The sequence below is a fragment of the Solanum pennellii genome, chromosome 11 (assembly GCF_001406875.1).
Source record: "Solanum pennellii chromosome 11, SPENNV200".
NCBI lineage: Eukaryota > Viridiplantae > Streptophyta > Magnoliopsida > Solanales > Solanaceae > Solanum > Solanum pennellii.
This window is the reverse complement of record NC_028647.1, coordinates 63,122,116-63,134,067: the sequence shown is the minus strand read 5'-3', so window position 1 is coordinate 63,134,067 and position 11,952 is coordinate 63,122,116. Positions and strand designations below refer to the sequence as shown.

At 31.3% G+C, this 11,952-nt stretch overlaps 1 protein-coding gene across 1 annotated transcript; it reads left to right on the top strand.

Moving 5' to 3' along the window:
* Window positions 1-1,702: 1,702 nt before the first annotated feature.
* LOC107004945 (bifunctional nitrilase/nitrile hydratase NIT4B) lies at window positions 1,703-6,928 on the top strand. Its single transcript, XM_015203377.2, has 5 exons — window positions 1,703-1,984; window positions 3,394-3,573; window positions 4,115-4,408; window positions 5,427-5,708; window positions 6,517-6,928. Exons 1-5 carry the CDS (start codon window positions 1,843-1,845, stop codon window positions 6,672-6,674), a joined length of 1,056 nt encoding a protein of 351 aa, XP_015058863.1. The 5' UTR covers window positions 1,703-1,842; the 3' UTR covers window positions 6,675-6,928.
* Window positions 6,929-11,952: the final 5,024 nt, after the last annotated feature.

The window sequence follows — 11,952 nt, the reverse complement described above, 5'->3', positions numbered from 1 at the left end:
AACAAATTTCACTATTGTTAATGTAATTATAGAAAAATAATTCAAACGTAATATATCTCATATTTACATAGAATTCAAAAGAATAATCAAATTCAGAAATGTTATGTAAATTGTATATCATGATACAAACATTATTAGTAGGTGTGACCATAAATATTAAATATTAGAAAAACGAAAGATCGGATTGAATCTAACTAATTTGGTTTTTTGATATTTTAATTTAGGGATAATTGTATGTAATAGCAAACTAACAACCTAAAATAAATGGAGTAGCTAGGGTTTGATTTAATTGTGCTCCATAACAAACATTTGCCAAAAATTGGTTAGTCGCATCTCTCTCAAAAATCTCGCTCGCCACTCTCCCATTCTCGCTCCAATCTCTCTCTCGCTTCCTCACTTTTTATACAAACATAAGTGTATAAAAATTGTTTCTGTTTGTATAAAGCACAGAAAATTGTATAAATACATATATTTTTGTTCCCCTTTCTCCCCTCTTCCAGATCTCGCTCGCAACCCTCGCCTTTCTCACTTATACAAACAGAAGCGAAATGTATAAATTGCGTTTCTGTTTGTATAAAGCGTGAGAAAATTGAATATACACATGCAAGTACATATATTTTCGTCCTATACACTTATAATTATACAATAAAAATACTCCTCTGCCCAATTTCTTCTGCCTTTCTCTCTTTCTCGTTTTATACAAATTCAAATTGTATCTAATTTCTATCTTTTTCATTTTATACAATCCGATTCAATTGTATATTCCCTGTCCAAGTCTCTTTTATCTTTCTCTTTCTCATTTTATACAAATTCAAATTGTATATAATCGTTCTATACACTTATAATCATACAATTCGTTTTATACACTTCGTTTATAAAATTCTCTGCCCAAGTGTCTTTCTCTTTCTCGTTTTATACTTTTCGTTTTATACAATTCGCTTCAACTGTATATGTATAGCGAATTATACAGTTTCTATGTTTGCTATGGAGCCCAATTATGCAAACTTTGCTATAACATACAAATATGAATTTTTCATTTGCTATATGTGAAAGTTGCCCTTTAATTTAATATCGGTGTCATTTTTCAAAAGTCCAGCTCTTCGGTTTGGTACATTAGGTAAAAGGACCGATCTTCTTTATTTCATGTTTTTCTTGACAAATAGTTAGAGACACAATGTTCTTGACAAAGATAAATATAGTATTTTAATTAGCACAACAAGTGTCCATATACATTATCCTTTAGCATATTTTAAAATTTTTAAAGCATCATATATTTTAATTTCGTCCTCATTTTATTTTTCATTCGCATCGAAAAATTAATTTGAAAACACCTAACTAAAGTTAAAAAAAAAACTGAATTAAACCAAATTAGTTTTATACTCCCTCCGTTTCACAAAGAATGACCTAGCTTGACTTGGCACGGAGTTTAAGAATATAAAGAATACTTTTGAATCTTGTGATTCTAAATTAAAGTTAGGACAAATGTACAAAATTGCCCTTTGATCTTGTTGCCTTAAACATACCACGTGGAAAGTTGTTACCAAAAAAAGAAAGAGATTATTTTTTTAAAAACATACTAAAAAGAAAAGAATTCATTCTTTTTTAAACGAAAAGCGTGTATATATTTTTTTTAAATAAAAAAAACAAAAAAAATCAAATAAAAATTTGATAAAATCTAACCGAAGAATGGAACATCCACCCTTAAACATGTGACTCAAGAGGCTCCCCTTCTAAAAAGTTCTAGAAATCTCTTAACCAAATATACACACACCTTCTTTTTCTCCAATTATGAGAGATTAGTACAGAAAAACACTATCTGCAAATTGAGAAGCAGAAAATCCGATGGCTTTGGTCCCAAACCCAGTAGTGAACGAAGGGCCATTGTTCGCTGAAGTTGAAATGGGTGGTGATTCCTCTTCCTCCACTGTCCGTGCTACCGTAGTTCAAGCTTCTACCGTCTTCTATGATACCCCTGCTACTCTTGGTTAGTCACTTCCAATCTTATTTAATCGATTTTTGCTATGATTTGGTGCTGATATTTTGTTACTACTTGTTTGGATGATTGTTAGTTATGTTATTTGATTACAGAGTCGGATTCAGGATTTAAAGTTTTTCGCCATTGAATTTGTTGTATTGTTCAAATTTAGTATTTGTTGAGATGTTCGTGTTCATAAGCTACTTAATCATTGTAACTTTAAGTTAATGGTTGCACTAGTCGCAACAAAGGTCATAGAAGACTTTGATGAGAAGTGAGAACTGAGGGTATTATTATTTACAGAAGCCTCTTATGGTAAAAGAAAATGAATGGAGCAAGGAGTTTGAAAAGTTTATGACAACAACGACACCAACATACCGAATGTAGTCCACAAAGTGGGATATGGGGAGGGTATAATGTAAGCAGACGTTACCTCTACCGCAGAGGTAGAGAGGTTGCTTCCGGTAGACCTTCCGTTCAAGAAAAACAGTCCAAAGCAGCCACAAAAAGGAAGTAACGTAAGTACAAGGAACAACAAACAATAATAGATAATAAAAGAACGGAAGTTGCGATAAAGCAAGACAATAATCGAGGTACAAGAAGAACAATATATTGTAACAAAATTGATGAACAAGTAACTATGTCAGCAATATGAGTCTATGACTACTAATATGAACGGACAACAAGACAACACACTGCTACATACTAACCTTCTACCCTAATTTGTGTCTTCCACACCCTCCTATCTAAGGTCATATCTTTAGTCGGAGGGAGATTTCTATGGTGTCCTTAATTAAAGAAAGGAACTTCTGACTTGGGAGCTCATTTCATCTTACTTTTAGAGCCGTTCTATTGATGGTGCTTTACGTTGATTTATTCTCCTTCAAAAATTCAGTTCTTTTCAAAGGCATATTATTTAAGCTTTAGCATGTGGTTCACTTCATTTAGAACAAGTACACTTTAGTCCTCTAACTAGTGATGAGCTGAGTTTGTGAGCTCATCTGTTATATTGCAAGGTTGTAAATGTTTCGTAGTAGTTGCTATCAGCTGAAGCAAGAAAGTATGAAAGTTCAGCATTTGAGTGTTGCTGGGAGTGTGCACTGCCCTCAACCAATCTTGTCTTTGTCAAATAATCAAATTAAATCCTTTTTACTTACCTCCTTTACTCCAAACAATATCCCTTTTGTTTTTACCTCCTTTACTCTCTGTCTTTGCACATGAAGAGGAAAGGTTTCGTTTTAATGCATGGGGCGGAAAGAGACAAAAACATCAAGTTTACTTTGTGAAATTATGTTTGGTTACTTTGTGGTCATCAAGCTGGAGCTTTCTATTTTAGAAGTTATCGGTCCTTTTAATCAAGAAGTCTTCTGGTTTGTTAAATTCTTGAATTGAGATAGTTACTGCTTGACATTTTCCAGATAAGGCTGAGAGGCTTCTTGCTGAAGCGGCTTCCTATGGTGCTCAGTTGGTGGTGTTTCCTGAAGCATTTATTGGTGGTTATCCACGTGGATCAACTTTTGGTGTGTCAATTGGGAATCGGACAGATAAGGGGAAGGAGGAGTTCCGCAAATATCATTCTTCTGCCATTGATGTGCCAGGTCTGGAACTCTTTGATTTCTTTACCAATTAACTATCTACCATGAAATCTTTTGACCGGATGTGATTTCAATTGTTCAAAACTCAAAGGATATGTATAATAGATTACTTTTACAAAAAGCAATAAGAAGATGATAAAGACTTTGTGGCACATTCCTACGATTAAGCTATACATATATTTTAAAATTTTTAACAGTATAAGACAGTTCCATTTTCTTGTTAGAGGAAAACTGAAGGTATTCAATAGTAATTCAACATAAGTAGAAGGATTTTAGCCTGAAAATTCAGAACATAGAGTTCAAAAATTGTTGATTTGGGATAGAAAGAGTCAACCAACATGCTGTGAAATCTGATATGTCTTTCTGGACTTTGTAGCTAAGGAAGCTCATGCTAAACTTACAAGGTCCTTTGCATTTCACTAAACATATGTATGCTGTTTGTATGTGCTTTGCTCTAACCTTTCTTCCCACCTTTTTATTTCATCCCTTCAAAAACTTCCCATCTTTTCCGCTTCTTTCTTTTTCTTACAATTATTTGTTGCAGGCCCTGAGGTTGATCGCCTGGCAGCAATGGCTGGAAAATACAAGGTGTACTTGGTGATGGGTATAATTGAGAGAGATGGATACACGCTATATTGCACAGTGCTTTTCTTCGACTCTCAGGGTCACTACCTTGGGAAGCATCGGAAGATAATGCCAACAGCGTTGGAGCGGATAATCTGGGGTTTTGGGGATGGATCAACAATTCCAGTTTATGACACTCCTGTTGGAAAAATAGGTGCTGCAATATGTTGGGAGAACAGAATGCCACTTCTAAGGACCGCAATGTATGCTAAAGGTCAGAGATGTGCTTCTTGATCTCTTAGGTTCATCTATTCCAACCGTTGAGTATCATAGGTTTTAGGGTACACTTTGATATTGCGCATTAGTTGTCTCTAAGTTCCTGGCGTTTTTTGGTAATAAAATTCATCTATGCTTGTGGCTTCTTTATTCCATTATATTGTAAAGACATATTTATCAAGTATCAAATAAATATGTCAGTACATAAAAAAATGATCATTTGTGCTATTAAAGTAATGAACCCCTAGAGCATTAAAGTATATCAGATGCTTTTCTGGCTTGGTGCAGCTTTTGATAATAGAACAATGACATCAAATTTCATCCATAATTCATTGTGTTTGTTCATGCTGCAGTTGTTTCTGATTATAATGTCTTCAAACTACTGAATTACTTGATACATTGTGGGGAATTTTGCAAGACTTCTTGTAGGGTGGCATACCAGTTGTCTTCTAATATCTAAATACTTATATTATGCTTTAGTTCATGAAGCTGAATTTCATTGTCACTGTTGATAGAAAGATACATGATTACTTTTGTGGATGCGCCTTTTGGAATGACCATTGTCACTGATGGCCTGTTTTTAGTTCCCTTAGTTTGGTTATATGGCAAATATAGTACATTACAAGATGTGTGCTAAGCGTATTTAAGTGGGGAAGGGTAGTAAGGAAGACCTATCATCCCTGAGTTGGAAACTGAAACAACATGTTCTCTTGGTCATAAAAAAGGGGGCTTGTTTTGATTTGACAAGATTAATTAGAGAGAGAGTGATATTGATAGTGTAAATAAGAGAAACGAGCCACTATCTTGGTATTTTTAGGAAAAGAAAGGGGAAAAGTTGTATCTTGAATAACTTTACAGGGTGGTATGTGATTGCTTGGTTTCTTTCATTTTCTGTATGACATTTCTTTGAGAAATGGATATTACTTGAGGCGTCACAGAAAGCAAATGGATGCTCACATTTGCAATATGATCCTAAATAATTTTCCACAAAACTTCTAAGCTCTTTCCTGTCACAGGCATTGAGATATATTGTGCACCTACAGCTGATGCTAGGGAAGTGTGGCAGGCATCAATGACCCACATTGCATTGGAGGGGGGTTGTTTTGTTTTATCGGCCAATCAATTCTGTAGAAGGAAAGATTATCCACCTCCACCAGAATATGTTTTTTCTGGCACAGAAGAAGACCTTACACCAGATTCCGTTGTTTGTGCTGGTGGTAGTGTAATTATTTCACCATCAGGGGCAGTTCTAGCAGGACCAAATTATGACGGGGAGGCACTCATCTCTGCTGATCTAGGTACGTTAGTGAGCTGTCTTATTTTGCATTCTCAAATAGACATTAAATATGTAATGTGCATGGAATTGTCATTAATCAATTGTTGAAATGTGATTCCCTCAGCTTCTTTGTCAAAGTAAGCAAGTCTTTTCATCCCCAAAAAGGTGAAAGAGAAAATTGCAAAAAGATTGGTGTTTGTTTTACTTGTCATCAATACTGTTCCCGGTTACTTCTCCACATAACATGTATTCTTCTCACAAATTTCTCTACGGAATAAAATGTTTCTTCATGTTACATGTATATTTAGATATACGTGTCTATGCCCAAGATGCATATTTGTTGTGCATAGTTCTAATTAATCCTTTCGTTCCGACTATTTTGTGGTCTTTGAAGTTTGATCTATGTCAGACAGGTTCTGCAGTTCCTACATTTCATAGTAGTACTTTACTCATATTAGCGAAGTGCATTTGACTGCAGTTATACTCCGATTTCTAAATTCTGTATGTGATCAATGAAAACATAACTTAAAGAGTCTCTTCACACTATCACATCGCTGGTTCATATGCCATGACATACTCATATAGTCATATTGAACGTATGTGGCATGTGTGATGTGGACACTGTGTACAGATTCTTTGAAGCGCACTATGAATTAGTGAACTGCATCTACTTGTACAGGATACTCATACACAACTATATCACATATGTTTCCGTATTCGAGCAACATGTTTCACTTGCATTATTACATATTCACTTCTCCTCCCATCTCCTATTCGTATGTAGCTCGTGTTCACTAGCTCACTTCATCAACTATCATTTTTTTTAACAGATCTTGGAGAAATTGTTCGAGCCAAGTTTGATTTTGATGTGGTTGGACACTACGCAAGACCTGAAATTCTTAGCTTGATCGTGAAGGATCATCCGGTGAGCCCTGTTAGTTTCACTTCGACATCTAGTACTAGTAAAACAGAGAGTTCTTCCACATGACGAAAGCCTCCTTACCCCTCTACATTTGCTACGTTAGAGAGTCGTCCCAAGTAGCTAGTTCGAGAGGACAAATCGCCATCTTTACAGCGAAGGCTGTATAGTAGCTCTTTATTTTATAAGCCTTGTATGTATATCATCACTTGAGACATTACCAATTGGCTAACTCAGTTTCTTTTAACTGTATGAAAAACATGTTTGATATTCAATTGTGGTCTATGTATCTATTGTTAAAATATATTGGAAATTTCTTAATAGTTTGTTGTCAATCTTTTACCAATCAATATGCATATATTTTTAAAATTTTATTATTCATGTAATTATAATTAAAAGTTATTGCCGTCTAGGCAATTAAATTTATAAAAGTTGTTGCCATCTAGGCAATTAAATTTACACTTACTTTCTGCTTCTTAATTTGTCTAATTTACTTAATTTGAATCAATTTATTGAGGTGTCTCTCATACATTTCAAACTCAAGCTAATTAACTTATTAAATAATTAAATTTAAAAAGACATTTATCTTAACTTTGAATCTTTGCCTTTAAAGCGTATCAATCACTATGGTTTAAAATTATTTTTGTAATTAAATGTAATACGATATATACACAAGTAAAAATGATATTCTAAATAGTACTAAATCGGTGGTCTCAATTTTTTAGAAATATTCCTATTGCTTCTAGAATATTTTGATAGATTATATAACAATTATTCGATTGATAGAAAATTTAAAACTATAACCAATAAGAACGTATTCAAGATGTAAACATTTATAGTGTTATACAACGTATAATAACTTATATATGTCTATTCATTTCTTATTGATTATTACAAGAAAATTATATCAACTATAAAAAATAATTATAATTAATTATCATGTATTTTAATATTAATGAGCATTATGTACATATTAAAGCATAACATCTCTTTTTTTAAAATTTAGAGGGTTTTATTTTTCGGATGGTAAAGCCAGAACCGACCTAATGATAACTTGACATAAACTATCAAGTTGTACAAACAAGCGCGGTGGCTTTGTTTCATATTCTATTGCGATTTTATCCAATAGAATTTTTATTTCGAATAATAAAAAACACTTTTAAACAAATACCATCGTTTGTGAAAGTAGCAGTATGATTATATTATGTGTGACTCTTAATTTTCTCAAACATATATGTATTGAACGTATTTGATATGAGTATTGATTATTCGAATTGATTAATGATTCTTCATATACTTTTACAGATTACTTATACACATCTGAAACTATAGTTATTCACAAGTCAATACAACTGAAACTTTTGTTCAACATGCAACACATTATATTATTTTCACTATCTCTCATTTTCGCCTCATATGCAAAACTAACTTATGTGTTCAAAAAGTTGCATTAAAATAACCACCAACTTATATATTATATTCTCTCCTAAGTTGTACTATTATTATTATTTAAACTACAATATATAAATAGGGAAAATGCACGAGTATTCCCCAACCTATGCTCGAAATCTCAGAGACATATTTATACTATATTAAGGTCCTATTACACTCTAAATTTATTTTATAAATAATTTTCCATCCCTTTAGACCTACGTGGCACTATCTTGTGGACCCAGTGCGTGTTGACATTTTTTTCAAGCTAGTACCACATAGGTCGAAAAGAAAAAAAATTATTTATAAAATAAGTTCGGGGGTGGGTGTGGGGGTAATGGGACCTTAGTATAGTATAAGAGTGTCTCTAAGATTTCGGGCATAGGTTGGGGGATACTTATGCATTTTCCCTATATAAATATGTCATTTAACTTTGCCTCAACTTATATTTATGCCCTCAAAACTTTGACTTGCACAAATAGACACTTAAATTTGTATAAAGTTGAACAAATAGACACGCACGTCCTACGTGATATCCTACCTAACAATTTGAATCTTATGAAGCATAACATGTATTATGTCACGTAGGACTCATGTGTCTACTTATTCAACTTTATAAACACCCAAAATTAAAAAACGTAAATATGAAACGAGGTCAAGTTAAAGGACGCATTTATATATTATGCCTTTAAACTATCATAAAGCCTGGAGATAATATTTTTAATTTACTTAGAAACTGAATAAGTAAATTTTAATATTTTCAAAACTGTTAATTGAATTTTAAAATTTTATTTTTCCTTTCTCTAATTTTCAAGCCTAGTTAAAAGCAAGATAAAACAATTAATTTCCAACTAATAATCACATTTCTGAAATCACTTTCCCTCTATATGTTTCATTAATCTCGTGATAAATATTAATAGAAGCAGATATTTGATTTCTTATTATCTGTCTGATTATTTGATATTTATGTTATTAAATAAAATAATTAAGGTGCATAGAAATTAATTCAGATATCACCATTAAATAAAAAAATACACTAATTAGTTACTTGGTGAAATAAGTACAAGGTGTACAGATAAGTGATAATTGTTTATTATTTTAATCATATTATTATATCAATCGATAGCATTTTTCTTTTACATGTCCACAAAATTTTTAAAATTTTAGATATTTTTTAAATAAATAGAGAGTAGAAATTTTTCGAACAAATCGCACTTCTTCATATGCGTGAAGAAACCATTGATGAGATCTAAAATTTTAATATTTGATAGGTGAAACACTCTGAGTAGTGAAGATCGGAGATTGCATTACAAAACAACAAATTTATTGACATAATACATAAACGTATTTTTCAATTTTAAATGTGCAAAAGACAAATACTTATATTTATATAGAAATGAATAGTGTGATTTAACATGTCTCATATACATACTCGCCTAAACAAAAGTAATTGTTAACAACAAAAAATTACTTGTATTCGATATTTATATTAAACTAACAGTACGTACAAAATTATGGGTGACAAAATCATTAGCTTAATTCATTTCAAAACCCATTAAAAATTAGATTGATATGTAACTCAAATTGACTCATGAGAAATCTTGTTTAAGTGTTTTTTTTTAAATTTGATATGTTAATCATTTGATCCAACTCATTTTGGGCTAAGGAAATGTGAATCGAATTGAATCTTGATCTCATTGTTGTTCTAACTCATTATGATCCGTCCAAATTTAACCTAATCCACTCAATTGTCACTCCTACACAAAATAAATGTCATTCATATACTTACATTATTTATTACGAATTAAATTTTTCGATAAAAAGTGTCCGACTAGCCACCCTAAACTATACGTGGCTATGCCATTGGGGGTGTGGGGCTCTTGAAGCAAATGGAAGGTTCAGATATCAATAGAGGCCTAAGCGCGATTAAACATAATTAAACGATATTTATGCTAATGAAACGTAAGGAGTATTTAAGGTGCACAAAAGCTAATTCAGATGTCATCATTAAACGAAAAAAAAAACATTAACTAGTTACTTGGCGAAATAAGTTCGAGGTGCACAAATAAGTCATAGCTTATTATTATTTTGACCTGATTATGTCAATTACCTTCGTTGTTTCAATTATTCTTTTTGATTTTATTATGGTACAAAGTTTTAAAAAAGTGGAAATAAACTTGTAAATTTTATGATCTCAAACTATAATTATATAGAACATATCAAAATATTTTTAATTTTATGATTTTAAATGTCATGCAAAATATTAAAATTAAAAAAATATTTTTTAAAACATATATAAGTTAAAATAAATAGAATAATAACTGTCATAAATATTTACTATATTTTTATATTTAGTTTTTGAAACTCTGTGACAAGTGAAGATCAAAGATTGCATTTTAAAGAGGGAATTGACAGTGGAAAAAGACAAGAATATCACATGAATTCTGGCAGCCCCTACCAATCTAAGTTTCAAATGTATCTTTTAACTTTACACACTGTCAAATATTGTCAATTATATAATAAAATATAACATTATTCATCGACATAATACATAAACGTATTTTTCAATTTTAAAAATATATAAATAAACAGTTAATTTTATATAAAGCATGATCAATCACGTGATTTAACATGTCTCATACAGATCAAAATAGATTGTGATACACTGATGAGAGTATTTCACTTTTAACCAGACAAGTTTAAACCCTGGATATGAAGAAGCTTTTATTAGAATCGTCACCCTCCGAACAGGCCCTGCAGTGCGAGATCCGAATTTAGTCGGAGCTTCAATACGGACTCCGAACACCGGGTGGAAAATTAAGAAAAGTAATGAGTAACAACAAATTTATTGACATATTACATAAACGTATCTTTTAATTTTAACTGTGCATAAATAAATACTTATTTTTATACAGAAAATGAATCGTTTGATTTAACATGTCTCATGTATAGACTTACCTAATCAAAGTAATTGTTGACAATATAAATTTATATGTATTCGATATTTATATTAAAATAGTACATACATAACAAATATAATTCATATACTCACATTATTTACTACGTATAAATTTAATATTTTAAATATCAAGTGCGAGTAAATTTTTTCGTATAATTAATTTGAAGACAAGAATGGAACATGTACATCGCACTATGTTTCTATTTATGTCCTTTTCTGGTCATGGAAGTTCGACATTTTGGTCCATACCATGCAAAAAATTAATAATTGTTTTTGTTTACTTTTAGTTACAAAGATCCAATAAAATAAATTTATAGAATTAATATTTAAAAAGAAAAATCAATGAATTATTTGAAATGATGTATGCACATGACAATCATTCTAATGAATTAATAAATCCAACTTAACAAGAACCAAGTGAATTTAATATTATATAGTGTGCAATTGTTCCAAGAAACAAATAAATTTATATATATATATTATTATTATTTTTGTAAAAAATATTTTTTTAAAAGTTTGTGAATTATTATTAGTTGAATCTTGAAATGATGAATGAGCAATGTGTTACAACTGGACTTTGGCATTGAAATGATATATCAAAGTCATATGGTCTAAATAATACAAGACAAAGTCATTGTAATTGTTATGGAAATATTAATACATCAACCCTAGTTGCCACCCTCATAAAATAAGTCATTTTTCTTGACCAATTCTTTTTTTTTCCAATAAAAAAATAAAAAATAATTAGGGTGTGTTTTTGATAGGGAGAAAATATATTCTTCTTCTAAAAATAAGTAATTTTTAAAATTTCTTTTAATGTCTAGTAATTAAGGATATAATGCTATTTCAAAATCGTTTATATATAACTTAAGTAAACATTACAGGAGGGGATGATCAAAGGATAATTAGGGTGGTGAGTGGAGTTAGTAGTCGAGGGGTCGGGATGTGAGGGTAGAG